Source organism: Gorilla gorilla, chromosome 1, assembly GCF_029281585.2.
Source record: "Gorilla gorilla gorilla isolate KB3781 chromosome 1, NHGRI_mGorGor1-v2.1_pri, whole genome shotgun sequence".
Taxonomy (NCBI): domain Eukaryota; kingdom Metazoa; phylum Chordata; class Mammalia; order Primates; family Hominidae; genus Gorilla; species Gorilla gorilla.
In genome coordinates this window covers 197,731,999-197,750,288 of record NC_073224.2, presented here as the reverse complement: position 1 = coordinate 197,750,288, position 18,290 = coordinate 197,731,999, and the positions used below count along the sequence as shown (strand labels likewise).

Sequence of the window (18,290 nt, the reverse complement as noted above, 5' to 3'; positions counted from 1 at the left end):
ATGAGGACACAGCGTTCAGCTCCATGTGAGAATACCGCTAAAAGGCATCATTTATGATGAACAAGCCCTCGCCAGACACCAAATCTGCTGGTTCCTTGATCTTGAACTTCCCAACCTCCCAAACTGTGAGAAATAAATTTCTGTTGTTTATAAATTACCCATTCTAAGGTATCTTGACACGGCAGCAGGAAAGGAATAAAACATGGGGTGTAAATAGTTAATGTGCCAAACAAACAAGTAATTAGGAAATGCGTCAACAGTAGAGTTCCCAACAATTTCTGACAATTCATCTCTGGGGAAAAGATAATGTGACATTTTTACCCTCTGATTAAAATTAAACCAGCAGCTAATGGGAAGAGAACATATTATAGCAAGAATCTACCATTTGGTCAAGAGGCAACAGTGTATCTCAACTAAAGTCACTTTTAATATTAAAATCTGACTTAAGTATATCGTGTACAACAATGACCTAGCGTTTACTAGTAGCTGATGTATTCATTTCTAAGTGCCACACTCAAAATCACAAATTTGGCGCTACCACATTCCGATAGTTATCTCTTTTTGCTAATATCAGTCAGAACAAAAGCAACGCACATCTATTCTTGTGGTGCAACATTCACCACTCAAACACTTCATATGCCAGATATCACTAATTAATTATAGTAGTGTTTCCCATATGGTATAGATGCAGTGTCAGAATGCTTTAACACAGTGCTCCTGGATGCCACTAGTAAACAAGTAAGTAGGCATGCAACATAAAATTTATCTGCCATTTTTGTGCTATGATATAAATAGAACACAGTAAAGGCACAAAGGGCAAAATCTAATTACCTGATTATTGTGATGATAATATTCTAAGATTAAGAGTATAACAGCTGCCATGTGAAATAATTTAAAAACTTTTTTCCAATAAAACTTTGTTATAAAAAAGATTTTAAGAAAACTCACCTTGTTGACTAAGTGACTGCTCAAAAACTGACTTATAAAGGCTCCGAAATGAGGCACTAAGATCTTCAAAATTATATTCTGAGAAAAGTAGTTGCTTGTCTCTTTCTGGAAGGTTGTACTGTGGTTGCTGCTGAGGAGTTAATGATTGAGAGACTGATTCTGGATGGCTTGTCACCTAACATTAAAAGAAAACACAACTAATTCAGCCTCTCTACTAATTACAATTGGCTTGTTATATAAAATATATAACTGAAAACAGTGTCAACATTGGAATTCAAAGAAAATAACTCTTCTGTCTTAGGCTTTCCCATCCTCTGTTAAAGCATAATGGACAGAAAGCAAAACAGCTAAACTGAATCTTGAAGAACTGTAGAAGTCTAACCCAATCTCCATATTTCACAGAAGGAAAGAATTCAAAGAAGTTAAATAACTTGCCTCAGATCATACAAATAAGTGATGAGTTAGGCCTAGAATCCTTCTAGCCTTTCTGTAGAATCTTCAATCTTGATTTCTACATAAGCTATTTTATCTCAAACTCCACTAAGCTATAAAACTACTAACATTTCTTTCATTTATTCAATTAACTTTTTAGTATACAAACCCAAATACTGTGATTACTATGAGTCAGATGTATGGCTCTGCCCAAAGCAACAAGGAGCTTAAATATGCCTAACTTTTCATTTCCAGGGAAAACTTATCTTTAAAAGCAGGAAAACTAGAAATAAAATCAATAAAAGATAATCATCTGTATTTCTTAAAGACTACGTACTATATGAAAGGGTGGTAAACTACCATTTGTTTAGTGTTTTGAAAAATTAAGGTATGAACATTGACTAGAAACTTACGCATCCATTAAAAATAATGCTCATAAGGAGTCTGCAATAACGTGGAAAAATATGAATTTTTACATAGGAAAATGGCTCCGCCACTGGCACCCTAGTGTCTTTACGCATCTCCACACAAACCATATAGGCAAGGCTCCATGGCAGGATGACCTAAGCCTTGGTGGAACACCCTGTGATTATCCTGGAACAAGTGGTTTTGAGGCGAAAATTCTCATCTGCCCTTATGTCTTGTAGGAGATGGCCATGGGGCAGTTACTCATCTACCTTTCTATTTTGCCAGAGGTTGCCAAGAAACAGTTTCTCATCTACCTCCCTGGCTGAGTGAGGCATGGGACTTTCTGCCTTACTCCCTTAGGGTACAGCTGCAGGTTGTACCCTGCTTAGTTGCACTGTGGAATTTGTTCCTCTATTACAGAGTGAGCTACTACTCGAGTAGTCTGTCATTTGGTCCTCTGTTTTGGTACTGTCACGTGGGATGTAGGGAGCTGACACCATGCTAACCTGGTTTATACTGTCTGTATAAGTAATAAAGTTATCTCAATCCATGTGGGCTCATTGTGGCCTTACAGGATCAAACTATATAGATGTGACAAACCCAACCAGCAGCTGCCATTGCACTGTTGCTTAGGGACTGCTCGACCATTTGACAACTTGTTGTTGAAAGAAAGTAGCAGGGCCGGGTGCAGTGGCTCAACGCCTATAATCCCAGCACTTTAAGAGGCCGAGGCGGGCAGATCACCTGAAGTCAGAAGTTCGAGACCAGCCTGGCCAACGTGGTGAAACCCTGCCTCAATTAAAAATACAAAAATTAGCTATGTGTGGTGGCTCACGCCTGCAATCCCAGCAACTTGAGAGGCTGAGGCAAGAGAATCGCTTGAACCTGGGAAGCAGAGGTTGCCGTAAGCTGAGAACACACCATTGCACTCCAGTCTGGGCGACAGAGAGAGACTCCATCTCAAAAACAACAAAAAAAGCAGTCTACAAAGTCTAGCTTTAAACACGGCAGTTTAACCCTCTTACATTTATTGGCACAACCAACATGTTAGCTGTGTCTGTCATCTAGTTCTATACATGCTTCTTTAATTTGTCCTTTTATAATGTTTTGTGATACTGGACTGTGTGCTTTGCTTTCCTTTGGTCAAGATTTTTTACACTTAAATTACTTCAAAAAGCAACTTAAAATCATTATATCTTTGCTTAGTTTGCTTCAATGTTCCAACTGGTTGTTTTATAACTTCACTTTGTCATTATTATTTAATTTAATTAATCTTGATCACAGGTAAGTAATTTTTTTCAGGAAAGACACATGAAAACAAGGGCAGGATACTTTCTAATCTCTGCAGATCAAGGAACTTCTTTCTCTTGCCTTCACATATGAATTAAAATTTGGGCATAATATTTGTTATTCCAAACCCATTCCCTCAAAACTCTGCATACAATGCTCCATTATCTTCTGGCATTTAGTAGCATCAAAGAGAAGCCTGAGGCCAGGCATGGTGGCTCATGCCTGTAATCCTAGCACTTTGGGAAGTCAACAGGGCAGGAGAATTGCTTAAGCCAGGAGTTCGAGACCAGTTTGGCCCACTTAGCAAGATCTTGTGTCTAAAAAAAGAGAGAAAAAAAGAGGGGGAGGTCTGATTTGTGTTTCTTTATATATAATTTACTCATTCTGTTGAGTATTTTTATGGGTAACTACTTATGAAATTTTAAAATTTCCCATAATGTATCTAGATACAGCAGTCCTTTGGTATCCACGAGGGACTGGTTACAGGAACCCCAACCCACTAGGACACCAAAATCTGCACATGCTCAAGTCCCTTATACAAAATGCTGTAATATTTGCATATAACCTATCCTCCCATACACTTTAAATCATCTCTAGATGATTAATACCTAATACAATGTAAACAGTTGTTAAACTATATTTTTTTCTTTAATAAAAAGAAAAAAAGAAAGAAAGAAATAACAGTCTCGCTCTATCGCCCAGGCTGGAGTGGAGTGACGTGATTACTCCTGGGTTCAAGTGTTCCTCCCTTCTCAGCCTCCTAAGGTGCATGCCACAATGTCTGGCTGTTTCGTTTTTTTAAGACAGGGTCTCACTATGTTGGCCAGGCTGATATCAAACTCCTGGCCTCAAGCAATCCTCTTGCCTCAGCCTCCCAAAGTACTGGGATTACAGGTATGAGCCACCTCATTCCAGCATGTATTTTTTATTGCTGTACCTTTTAATTGTTTTTTGTTGTTCAAATATTTTCAATCCAATGTTTGGTTAAATCTGTGGATGTGGAACCTACAGATACGGAGGGCTGACTGTATAGATTTTTTCCCCATTAATTTCTTCTAGAACTCAGTAACCCTTTAAATCTCTATTTCTTCTGAAAACTGCTTCTATAACAACTTTTTCTTCTGCAGGGACAACTATAATTCTCAGTTCTCCACATTTATTGTCTTCTTTTACATAATTTTTATTCCATTTTCTTTCTTCTCCATTGTGGGATAATACTTTATTTTTTTTTTACAGAGCAATAATAATTTTGCAGAGGCAACTTTTTCCCTACATTCAATGTGAATTTTAATTCTGCTACGTTTTTCTTTCCCTTGTGTTATTTTCTTTCGGGTCCCTCCCTTTATATCTTTGTCCCGTGTAAGTTTTTTCCTATTTACTCATCCTGGAACAACAGGGAGTGACCTGGTAAGATCAAATTTACACTGACAAACAATGTGGTGTGTAGCTCTTGGGCTCTATTATCTGCTCACTGAGGAAGACAGTTGCCAGGTAGTTTGAAAAGAAATAACAGATAACCTAAGACTCATGTTCTTGTAATAGGTAACAAATTAGCATAGGAGCAAGAATACATACACACAGGTCCCTTTATAGCATTGCCTTTCCCCCCCTGGATCCAAATTGAAAATACATGAGTAGTTAACAATTGAGTGTACCAGGCCACCCTAACCTCTGGGGTTTACAGAATTCCCTTCTCAGATCTACAGCTGGAAACCATGTTGACACACACATCTTCTAAGCTCTAAGAAGTACAGAATATCACCAACTATCGCTCTACTAAACTAAAGTGCAATTTTTTTCCTGTTCCAATTGCTTTTCTCTTGGACACAGGACAGAATAAAGTAGACCAAAATCTGTTAACACTGCACAACCATTTTTTAAAAATCTAATATGGTATCAAATTAAGACACTAACAAGCTACAATCTCCTCTAATTTTGATCTACTTACTAAGTTAATAAATTTATTAGTGAGAAAAACATACCTTCATTTTTGAATTTGCATTTCAATTATGTTTGGTTTAGTTTTAAGTACTAAATGAATAACTATTAACATGTTAACTTCATCAAGACTTACCGGTGTATAACTATGCACACTTCCAACACTGTTCAAATTAACAGATGCCAAACTCTGGTCTGAGAGACTGTTGTTAAGGCTACTGCGTGGGCTATCACTACCATCCTGATCAGTGTTATACAATGTTACCTAAAATGAAAAAAGAAAAATGACAATTGAATATAAGGGTACTTCTTAAGCAACTCTGCAAAAATACAATTGAGCAGGCATATGGCAAGAAGAAAAAAATCTCAGTGGCCTTTCCCTAGGTTCCCCACCCCCCATTCCATGCCCCATATGGCTAAGTTCGTGTTCATCATAAAATAACTTTCTCAATACTCAAACTAAAGGTCATGTCTTTCAGAGGTATAGAAATTTAATTTATAGCATACTTTACCAGGTATAATTAGCCCATAAACATTTAACAAGAGAGGAATATGACAGATTTTTACTTTATTAAATATTTCTATAATGCATAAATTTTTGCTCAGGCTTTAAGCAAAATTACTGTTCTATCAGAATTTTAGAAATCAAAACGAAGCACATACAAAAAAAAAGATTTTTTTTTAAATCACAGGCATCACAGTATTTTTAATACTGAAGATTGGAAACAACTGTTCAACACATTTATAAAATCATAATTATATGATCTAACTTTTAAAAAATAATGTGCTAATATATGCATTAGATGTGAAAAACTGTCAAACTGTTGTTAATGGTTATCTAGAAGGGGCTGAGGATTCCTGAAGACTTTTACATTTGTGTATATTTTTACAGTGCTTGAGTTTGTCTATAAGTATTATAATTTTTAATTAGAAGCAAACAAACAAAAAAAGGTATTTTTGGAATAGAAAACTAGCCTATTTGCAGTGAGCCAAGATCACGCCACTGCACTCCAGCCTGGCGACAGAGCGAGACTCTGTCTCAAAAAAAAAAAAAAAAGGCAAATATAAAGGAAGAAAAAAATAATACATATTATCACGAATAGGAGTTTTGACCTCACGGACTCTCTACAAAGGTCTCAGTTACCCAGGCACCCAGAGACCACACTTTGAGAACCACTGATACACTGTATGACCAGCACTCTAGAAGCTCATGTACTCTCCCATTCATCATGCACGTCAGTCATCATCCATCCATATCTCCTGTCCCAGGTAACCACTTCTATCACTACTGATTGGTTTTCCTATTTTTGAACTAAGTATAAACGGAATAACATAGTGTATATCCTTGTTACAAGGCCTTGTTTTCTATTGCATTAATATCTACTCTTAATATTTATGTTTCCTTCTTTCCTTTTTAAAATTCATTTTTTTGTGCAACAGAGCTTTATTGTTTTATCATTTATGTATTTGGAAGTATAAATCCTCCATGTTTTATCCTTTTCTTCAATATTTTCTTTTTTTCTCTTTTTGAGACAGAGTCTCACTTTGTCGCCTAGGCTGAAGTGCAATGGTGCGATCTCGGCTCACTGCAACCTCTGTCTCCTGGGTTCAAGCGATTCTCCTGCCTCGGCCTCCAAAGTAGTTGAGATTACAGATGCGCGCCACCATGCCTGGCTAATTTTTGTTATTTTTAGTAGAGACAGGGTTTCACTATGTTGGTCACGCTGGTCTTGAACTCCTGACCTCGTGATCCACCCAACCTCGGCCTCCCAAAGGAGGCTTTGGGATTACAGGCATGAACCACCGCACCTGGCCTTCAATATTTCCTTTAGCTACCGTTGGTCATTTAGATTCTCATTTTTGTTTTACTATCAGCTTATTTTCTACCCACCTCCTCTCTCCCACAAAGAACATCTGGACTGGAATCACATTAAATTTGTATATCAACTTTGGAAAAACTGTCTTGTTTACAATAGTCTTCTGCGTGAACATTATATAATCTATGTCGTTTTCTTTCAGTAATTTTTATAGTGTTCTGTATAGAGTTCATCTTTCATTTAAGCCAAGGTATTTGATGTTTCTGAATGCTAACATAAGTGTTATCTTTTAAATTTTATTTTCAAACTATCTGTGGCTAGTAGGCAGAAATAAAATTGATTTCTGAAAAGAATTCACTAAATTCACTTATTAATTCTAAGGCTTTATCCGTAGATTCTTTTCAATTTTCTGTGATCATCTGTGGCAACTTTATTTCTGTCCTTCCAAACTTTATGCTTTTTATTTCTTGTTTGTAACTTCTAACTGGCAAGGACCTCCAACACGATGTCAAATAAAAGTGCTGATGGCAAACACCTTTCTCTTCTTCCATACCTCAAAGAGAAAGTTTTCAGTATTTCACCATTTAATATAGCATTTGCTATATGCTTCTTTGTAGATATTCTTTACCACACTGAAAAAATTTCCACCTATTTACAGCTAAGAGTTTTATTAAGTCATGACCTGAGTATGCCTTTGTAATATTCCGTATAAAATGTGGAGTATACATGTAGTACTTCTAACTACGAACAGAAGAACAACAGCAATAGATTTCCTAGTGCTAGACCTAGCTTGCATTTCTAGAATACAACTGTGTTTGTGATGTTATCTTTTTTATGTATTGCTGGGTTAAATTAGACAACATTTTGTTTAAGATTTTAATACCTATGCTCATGAGACTGGCTGAAAATTTCCTTTCTTGTGAAGTTTTTGTCAGGTTTTGCTACTTAGGTTATGATGGTTTCATAATATAAATTGGGACATGTTACCTCATTTTTAAAATTCTCTTGAAGTGTTTATATACGATCAATATTATTTTTTCACTAAATATTTATAAGAATTCCTTGAAGCTTGCTGGGCCTGAAGTCTTCTATAAAGAAATATTTTTTAATTATGGGTTTAATATATACAAAAGTATTAACATTTTCTATTTATTCTTGCGCCAGTTTTGATGTCATTTTTTATGATTTTGTCTATTTCATCTAAAATTTCAACTTTATTTACATAAGATGTTCATATCTATCCTTCCATTATCTTTTTAATTCTGTAGAATCCATATAGCTCTTTTTCATTCCAGATATCAGCAAATTGTATTTCTCTTTCATCAACTTTAATAGCACCTGTTTTTTCATTTTTGAAAGCTTTTTATTGCTGTATTTCCAAATTTACTAATCTTTCCTTCTGTTTAGTCTGTAATTAATCCCATCTAATGTACTTTTCAATTCAGACACTGCAGTTTTTATCTCTAGGAGTTTGCTTTGGGTTTATATTTCATGTGTCTACACAGATTGTTTAATGTGTCTTTTAGCTTCTCCATAAAATATAGATAAAACTGCTTTAATGTCCTTTTCTAAGCTAATTCTATCATTTCTATCATTTCTGGGTCAGTTGTGACTTTTTTCTCACTATGGGTTGTTTACTGTAAAAAAAAGTAAAGAACATTAGTGAGCTCTGGGGACAGTTTCAAGCAAACCAATAAACGTATAAGTTGCTGGTGGCAATCCGGATCTATGCAAAGGAATAAAGAATAGCAGAAATGGTAACTATGTGGATAAATGTAAAGCCATTTTTTTTATGATTTAAATCTCTTGAAATGATAATTGATTGTTTAAAGCAAAAATAACAAATACGTATTGTAGGTTTCTATCACAAGGAGAAAAAAATGGGAGTGTACAGTAATAAAGTTCTTATACATGATATAGTATAGTATCTTCATATTTTTAGTATGAGATGGGTTTTTGCCACGTTGGCCAGGCTGGTACCTGGCCTCAAGTGATCCACCCACCTCAGCCTCCCAAAGTACTGGTATTAAAGGGGTGAGCCACCACACCCAGTCCAAATATTGTCTTTCTTTAAATGAGGTTGTTTGTTGTTTTGATTTGGTCTGCATGTTCTATGAGTTACAGAAAGGCATGCTTAAATCTATTGCCACGATCTTCTTTATTCCTTTTTCCTCTCCTCCTGCACACTAAAAACAACCTTGTGTGACCTTTTCCCCATGTCCCATTTACCTCTTAAGTTTTTCTGAATTTTCCATCCTTTTTTCTTTCTGTGCTTCCATCTGCACATTTTCTACAGACCTATCTTCCAGTTCATTAAATTTCTCTGCTGATGTGTCTGATCTGCTATTAAATCCATCTACTGGGTTTATTCAAGTTTCCTCTTGATTCTTCCATATAAATTCCAATTCTCTGGTAAATTTTCTATAACTCATCTATTTTCTTGACCATATCAGTTATAGTTATTTTGCGATCAATATTCAATCACTTGTTTACATTGTCTTCCCCCAACTGCATGTTTAGTTATTTCGAACTCTCTCTCCTAGCATGCCTGGAAATTTTGACTGAATGCTGCACCCTATGCTTATGGAAAATTACAGAAGCTCTGGATGATGTTATCTTCCTCCAAAGAGAATTCCGTTTTCTTTCGGCAGATAGAATATTAGCATACCACTCTAGTAACTGTTGAGGCTGATCTATTTTGGTTTGCTCTTACTCTCAGAACAAAATTTTTCTCAGATATCAAGTTGAAAGCCTAGGGTGTATTACCATGGCTCTCTCCTCCTTTGAAGACCATAAACTACAATATTTGTCCCTCCTATTCTGTGAGAGTGTTGAATTTTGACTAGTGAAAAACTTTGTGTCTGAGCCCTAGCACACATAATTAGGAGTTAGCAAATGCCTTAAGTGGATACTACTTACAAAAAGTTGAACTCAGCCAGGTGTGGTGGCTCACACCTGTAATCCCAGCACTTTGGGAGGCCAAGGCAGACAGATCACCTGAGGTCAGGAGTTTGAGACCAGCCTGGCCAACATGGTGGAACCCCATCTCTACTAAAAACACAAAAATTAGCCAGGCGCAGTGGTGGGCACCTGTAATCCCAGCTACTTGGGAGGCTGAGGCAGGAGAATTGCCTGAACCCCGGAGGCAGAGGTTGCAGTGAGCTAAGATCACCGCACTGCACTCCAGTCTGGGCGACACAGTGAGATCCTGTCTCAAAAAAAAAAAAAAAAAAAAAGTTGGATTCACCCCTGATATTCCTCAGGATCTCGGCTCTGCAAGCCCTGGCTCTTTGGTAACCCCAAACTCCAATTTTGTCTCCCTGATTGAATGACTGCTCTAGGCTACTGCTCTCTGTGTAGCCCCTATGCTATGCACTGAGAATCGGGAAATGCACCAAAGGAAAATATACAAAGCTTATCTCAATGTGTTTAACTATTCTCTGGGCTCCTGACCCCTGAAGCCCTGGTTGTCTTAGTTTCCAATACCTCCCTCTTCTTTTTTTTCAATCAAGGAGGTGGGTGGGGAGGGGTGTGTGGCTATGTATGTCTGGTATTTTACACAGATAGGCAGAAAGGTTAATCTAATACCAGTATTCTGTCATATCTGGATGCAGAAAACCAAAATCTTCAGCTCCTTTGACATCCGCATTATTTGGTCATAAAGTCCCATCATTACTACTTCCTAATTGTTTCCTAGTAACCACACTATCATCTATGTTTAGGTCTTCATCACCACTTAGACTACGGCACAGAGCAGTATTAGGTATTTCTGATTCTAACCCAACCACTTCACCAGAAATTCTCACCTAGCTGGTCACCATTAGAGATCATTTTTTAAAGGACGTATTTCTGGGCCCTATTCATGACACAGTAACTGATTTGGTAGAACTGCAATGGAATCCTGGGATTACCACCACTACCACCACCCCCCACCCCTCAACTGCCCCATAAACCCTCTCTCTAAGTGACTGTGATGTAATTATTCCAGAGACTGCCATGTGGGAAGAATCATTCCTCTATGCCTAGGCTACCAGTTTCCTTTCTGAACTAGAAATCTGAATATGTCACTCTGATTATAATCTGTCATCTGTTTAATCATTATCTTTCTACAAGTAAAAGGATCCTAGGAGTACCATATTAGTGCAATGATGTATGTGTATGTGTTCATATTTATGTGTGTGCATGAAGTGGAAGAATGAAAATGAGAGAGAGGGAGAGAAAAAAAGAGGGTGAAAGCTAGAGGGAGAAAATGAAAACAAGACTGAAAGAGAATCTAAGCAAAAGTGTGAGAGATCTACGGCTCTGGAGTACTCATGGTCTAGTAGGGAAGAAAGCAGAAGAACAAAACTGGATTCATGAACCTCCCAGAGTCTTTTTAGGGTTTTGAGATGTAAGATTAAGAAACTGTCTTATAAAGAAGAGACAGATATATACCTGTATCCCACTAGGTATATAACGACCCATCACAAAGTTGTGACTCAACCATCAAAATGTAGCAAACAACCATGTACTATTTCTGGCTATATTCCTAGACTTGAATATCATGAAAATAGGTAGACCACCATCCCAGTGAACTCTATGAGGCTGTCCAATTATTTATTTTACTAGATTCTGTTAACTCCCCAGAATTTGACAATCTTTTTTTCAACCACATATCTGGAGAGCTAATTAACAATTCTGAAACAAATTGACTCAATAAAATGCTGGCTCACAAATTCTATCAATGGGAACTGTGAGAGCCAAGAATTTTTAAACGAGTATAGAACTTCTCGGTAAGGACCTTCCAATTTCTCCTGAGAGATATTTTGTTCTAATTTGTGCATACCTCAAAACATTCTGAATTTAGCCTTCAAGCTACCATGCATAGGGTAGACAAATTTATATAATCTTTAAACTGAACCATATAGGATTCTATCATTATTACAAAGGCAAATTAAATGTACTACTCAATGACATTTCAATAATGTTTTAAAAAATGAAATTACTTTGTTAGTCACAGTGTTGATTGCCAGAGTTGGAGAGGCACTTCCCGAAATAATACACTCCATTCCCAAAGAATCTGAATCTATGCTATATGGAGTTGAGGCCTAAAATACAAGAACAAAATAAATAATTATTAGCTCATATATCCAGCAACTTTAACACAGTTTGAAGGGATCTCATCAAATTCTTGAACATCCAGTTTTGTGCTTTGTTTCTGAAAATGAATTTAAATCACTAGTGAAATCTCTTCTACTATATTTTAGTATGCTACTGACTTGATATTACAAAGTCCTTTGGTATGGCTACTCTCTAACAACTCTTTTAATTTACTGCAGGATAGGCTGACAAAAATTACAAATAAACTTCTGTAGTGAAAATTGCTAATGATCCCCTAATACCCATTCTCCCCTCATCCCTTTCAGTAATAGATATTTACAGTATCTACTCATGTCTGCCCAGCCACAGACTACCTTTCTAGATTCGTGAGGAGCTGCCTGTGGCCATGTGACTACAGTGTGACCAACAGGATGTGAGCAGGAGTGATGTGTGCCACTTCTGGGTCATGTCTTTGAAAGAAACCTGCTTGCCCACCATTCATTCTTTCTCTCTTATTGCAGATTTAAGACAGATATGGTGGTGGTGATCTTGCTTAACCATAAATAGCTGAGGGTAATACCCTGGGAAAATACTGGAAAAACAGGATTAGAAGGAACCTCGACATCTGAATGACCTTGTGAAACAGAGCTGTTTATATCTCTAACCCACCCATGAGTTTGGGCTTCTACCTGACAGAGAAATAAATCTCTCTGGTTTAAGCCAGTTATAGATTTTTAAAACTTTTGCTATTTATTTTTACTGATACATATTAGATGTACATATTTTGAGTATACATGTGATAATTTAATACATTCATATAATCAAATGAAAAATTTGAGATATCCTCAAATGAAAAATTTGAGATATCCTCAAATGAAAAATTTGAGATATCCTCAAATGAAAAATTTGAGATATCCTCAAATTTTATTTATCTTTTGTTTATACTGGGAATATTCAGATTATTCTCTTCTAAGCTATTTCAAAATATACAATCAATTAATGTTAACTACAGCCACCCTACTGATTTTTCAGACATCAGGTCTTATTTCTTCTTCTTCTTCTTTTTTGGGATGGAGTCTCGCTCTGTTGCCCAGGCTGTAGTGCACTGGTGCAATCTCAGCTCACTGCAACCTCCACCTCCCATGCTCAAGCGATTCTCCTGCCTCAGCCTCCCAAGTAGCTGGGATTACAGGTGTGTGTCACCACGCCTGGCTAATTTTTGTATTTTTAGTAGAGACAGGGTTCACCATGTTGGCCAGGCTGGTCTTGAACTCCTGACCTAAAGTGACCCACCTGCCTCAGCCTCTAAAAGTGCTACTACAGGTGTTGAGTCATCATGCCCAGCCAGTTCTTATTTCTTCTAAGTGTATATTTACATCCATTAATCAACCTGTCTTCATATCCCTTCCCCCTACCCTTCCTGGCCTCTGATAATCACCAATCTACTTTCTATCTTCATGTAATCCACTTTTTTAGCTACCACATATGAGTGAGAATACGCAATATTTGTCTTTCTGTGAGTGTACATCAGTTATAGTTTTATTTTTCTTCCTTTGCTAGAGCAACTGAATGATCCCCTAAATATACTTCATATGTACTGTTTAGAGTTAACATGGGTGTTAAAAACAATACAGAAAGTTTTCTGCTATTAGAATTTTGAATATATACATTGTGATAACTCCTCTAAGAAACGGTTTTTATTGCTTTATTGAGCCCTCAAAAGTTCAACTTCAATGGTAAATGTTAAAGAGGGGCAAACAGAAGTAATTTATGATTATGATGCTAGCTACATATATATTCCCTCTCTGGCAAAAACTATTTGTCCCACACATGATCCTAATTGTACATGCATTTCTAAAAGATCACACCAGATGAGCGAGAGAGCAATTTTACCAAGACACATTTTTGAAATTAATCTATCCTTTAATCCCTCAGCATTTTTCTCATTCCAGATAATCTAATCAACCTTCGGGCAGAGAATAGGGATCTTGATTGAAAAAGACCAGAGCTACCCCTACAAGCTAGAATCAGCACTTAGGTCCCAGGTACACATTGAGAGCAAGGTGAAATAGAAGAGCTATAAAAATAACTCTTATTTATGCCTCAGTTTGGTGCCAGCCAACCAAGCTATAATTAAGTTAACACAGAAGATTACTTTAGAAAGGTACAAATCTCATATTCCCTTAATTCAACTCAGTCATCTCAGTCTGAACTATTGGTTCACTAATTCTCATTCTTCCCTTCTAGTAGGAAAAGGGAAACTTTTGTTATCTGATTTCATGTAAATTACTCGAACTTTATGCTTGTTTTCTCATCTATAAAAAGATGATTATGCTACTTCCTTTAGAGATCTGTTAAGAACATCAACACAGTGTTTCATGTAAAGCGCTTAGCATGGTAACTGAAACACACAGTAAGTGCTGGCAACTATGATGACCACTAGAATATATCTGCTACTGATGTCAAGGATCTGCTGATACAAAGAAATACTCATCCCTCAACAAAATACTAGCAAATCATATTCAACAGTTCAGTAAAAGGATCATTCACCATGATCAAGTGGGATTTATCCCTGGGATGTAAGGCTGATTCAATATACATGCATTAATAAATGTGATTCACCATATTAAGAGAATCAAAGACTAAAAGAATGAAGGATCATCCCAAAGATACTTTAAAAAGCATTTGACAAAATTCAATATCCTTTCATGACAAAAACGCTCAACAAATAAGGTATAGAAGGAACATTCCTCAACACAATAAAGGTCATATATAATAAGTCCATAGCTAACACCATACTCAATGGTGAAAAGTTAAAGGCTTTTCCTCTTAAGACCAGGAACAAGACAAGGATACCCACTGTCACCATTTCTATTCAACATAGTACTGGATGGCCTAGCCAAAGCAATTAGGCAAGAGAAGGAACTAGAGATGCTCTTCGACTTATGATGGGGTTACGTCCCAATAAACCCATCATAAACTGAAACTACCATAAGTCAAAAATGCACTTAATGTACTTAACCTACTGAACATCACAGCTCAGCCTAACCTACCTTAAACATGTTCAGAACACTTACACATTAAGCCACACATGAGCAAAAGCATCTATTTTATAATAAAGTGTTAAATATCTCATGTAATTTATTGAATACCATATTGAAGGTGAAAAACAGAATGGTCGTATAGGTACTTGAAGTACTGTTGCTACTGAATATGTGTTGCTTTTGTACCGTCCTAAAGCCAAAAAATTGTAAGCCAAAACATTCTCTAAGTCAGGTACTATCTACAAAAGGCGTCCAAATAGGAAGCAATGAAGTGAAATGGTCTCTGCTGACATGCTCTTATATAGACCAAATCCTAAAGACTTCAACAAAAACAGAACAGTATTCAGTAAAGTTGTAAACAAATTCAGTAACGTTGCAGGATACAAGATTAACCTATAAAAATCAGTAGCATTTCTATACACTAACAACAAACTATCTAAAAAAGCTATTAAGAAAACAATTCATTTTTTCTTTCTCCAAGATGGTAGATTAAAGGGATTAATATGTCCCTCCCACTTGGAAAAATAAAATCATGTGTAGAGATTCATGCTGTGAACTTTTTTTCCTAGAAGCAACACAGGAACTTAACAGAAAAACTGAAAGAAAATGCAGACCTTTTGAAATAAGTGGCGGGCAGCAGCCTACACCACGAAACAGGAAGAAAACTGTGTCTCTAGAGCTTGAGTGGGAGAGAGACTTCCTCCATGACACATACTCTCACTACGGAGTCAGGCCAGTGGGAAATGGCTTAACCCTACCCAGGTATAAAATTCCTTAACCCAGTCCAGGCCACGGGGGAATGCCTTAATGCTACCCAGTGCTGGAGCTGACTTAATGAGCAGTGGGGAGCATATGAGAAGCAGCAGCATCACGACATGCTTTACATCCATTCCCAGACTCCAGCAGGCCCGGAGGGAAGCCATTCCTGATCCTATCTCAGGGAAGACTGCCAGCTAATTCAGGCAGAGGTCACAGGTTGAGAGACACTCCCAAATGAGACTTGTGATATAACCTTGAGTGCAGATGGAACCCCTTGGCCAGAACCAAGGGGCAAGTGAGAAGTGTGCTACAGCCACAGGTGCAGGAGCTGGGTGTCCCTGCTTTGCAGGCAGACCTGGAGGGATATGGCCTGAAAACTGTGGTTTCTGTCTTGGCTGGGAAGGCTTATAGCCTGGGGCAGTTTTGAGTTCTAAGTGCAGGCTGCCTACAACCCAACTAGCTGCTGCTAGCAGAACACTGGGTGTAAGACCTGTGTTGCCAAGTCCGTGGGAGCTAAGTGGGGCTTAATGCCATTTGCTACACCCGATGCCCCATGCAGATTATTTTATGCATCAGAGGCAGCTGTGCTCCACCCTGTAACACTATCCCAACAGCCACGGAACTGCCCTCTGACCCCCACTGGGGCCACTGCTTGCACCCACATGTGAAAAGCCAGAGTGCAGACTTGCTTGACCCGGCCCCCATCTGGCTTTGTCCCTTCACTCGCCCTGGTAGCATAACACAACAGACTGGGACTTTGGAAAGCTCCATGGCCCTGCCTATGGCCTGAGACACCAGAGTACCTTGGGTAACATAAGGCAAGCACAAATCCCACCACTACCACCATAGTTGGTGTTCTTTTGCAAGCATCACCTCTTGAGGCCAACCAGCACAGCCCATTACAACATCTGCAGGGACAATAACACCACCCTGAGGAAGGAGAAATTTTTTGCATGACCTCAGCTATCGTCATTGCCTGTATCACCCTGGCTAACCAGAAGGTCTTGAGTCTGTCCATGTGCCCAGTACATTACTACTACAGTTGGCATTTGAGAAAGCCAACACAAGCTGGCATTTGAGAAAGCCAACACAAATCTCAAGGAGATTTCCTTGAGATAACCAAGGAAATCTCATAGTCTACATAACTCCCTTCCCACCCCCATCAGAGCTAGTGCTGGTACCCGCTGCTGGGAGACTAGAGGACAGGTCACATCACTGAATCCCTTGCATACATTCCCCAGCACCAGCCTGGAGTGTGGCCAACCCCACTGAGCAGCTACACCCAGAAGAGCAGCAAGCTCCACAATAGTCTGGCCCTCAGGGACTGCTACTCCCAAGGGAAGGGGTGGGGCGGGGAGTGTACTACATTAAGGGAGCACCTCATGAGACAAAAGAAACCAGACTGCAGGCCTCAAGTCCTTTAACTTTCCACTTGTGGGGGAGTTTCTTTTATCAGAGAAACGTGCAGTGCTAAGCTCAGTGGGGAAAGTTTGTTTGGCTCTACCCCAAAGTCAGGCGGCCCTGGTGCTCGTGAAGGGTCTTGAAGAAGATTGGGATTTCTTCTCCTCTTGCCCATCATTGCAGACACAGCTGGGGCCTCTCCCATGGAGCTTGGCATGGGTGCATCTGTAGATACTCTTCCTGGAACACTTTGGGGTAACTGCATCCTTAAAGGAGGTGTGCCCTCCAGATTCAGGCTTCCATGAGAGGTAGAGTCATAATCCCTCTTTACATGGAACATCACATTTCTGCATATGAAAAGAGATGCCTGTCTGATCTGAATAGCTGGAACATCTGGTCAGGAGTGTGACTGGGAGGTGACTGTTTTCCTGCTGGCCTGAAAGACAGCTTTGGTGGTTTCCTTCCTTCCCCTTGAGAAGACCTCAGTGCATTTCACCGAGAGCTTCCCTAGCAACCTCTGCCAAGGCTGGGAACTTTGCCCACCACTGGGGTATTGCCTTTACTACCTCCTTTGGCCATACCTGTGGATACCTCCTATCAGCCTGAAGCCTAAACTATTCAACTCAGTGAATAAAGTACTGGAGGAAAAAATTTTTAAATGCACGCCACTGGGGAACAAGATAAGCTTCAAGAGACCTCTGCCATTCCAGCTCCACTGGAGATAGTGAGCCTGCTCACACATCCAGCACAATGCTACTACAACCAGCATCTGAGAAAGCCACTACACAAAGATTCTCTGTAACCAAGAAACTCATATAGAGTTTTCACCACGGAAAGCACCCAGAACCAAAGCTGGGTGACAACAAATTATAAACATTAAAGTTACATCCTGGAGTAGTGGGGGTGAGGAGGGCCGGGAGAAGCTAAGAAATGAAAAGACACAGTTGAATCAAAAATAAATTAAAAAATAATTAGAAGTGTCTGGGCACAGTGGCTCACGCCTGTAATCCCAGCACTTTGGGAGGCGAAGGTGGGTGGATCATTTGAGGTCAGGAGTTCGAGACCAGCCTGGCCAACATGGTGAAACCCCATCTCTACTAAAAATACAAAATTTGGCTGGGCATGGTGGCACGTGCCTGCAGTCCCAGCTACTCAGGAGGCTGAGCCAGGAGAA

The 18,290-nt window shown here is 38.6% G+C and overlaps 1 protein-coding gene across 8 annotated transcripts in view; it reads right to left on the bottom strand.

The window, feature by feature from the left end:
* Positions 1–18,290, bottom strand: part of FOXJ3 (forkhead box J3) — a 202,879-nt gene that overhangs the window by 17,517 nt on the left and 167,072 nt on the right. For 7 of the 8 annotated variants that reach the window (XM_055392999.2, XM_055392956.2, XM_019016587.4 and 4 more), the window contains 3 exons: positions 11,819–11,920; positions 5,153–5,281; positions 949–1,123 (listed from right to left, as the gene is read on the bottom strand). In XM_055392999.2, the coding sequence (XP_055248974.1) occupies positions 949–1,123; positions 5,153–5,281; positions 11,819–11,920 (406 nt within the window). The remainder of the gene's footprint in view (positions 1–948; positions 1,124–5,152; positions 5,282–11,818; positions 11,921–18,290) is intronic. The other variant, XM_055392983.2, reaches the window with a different exon arrangement.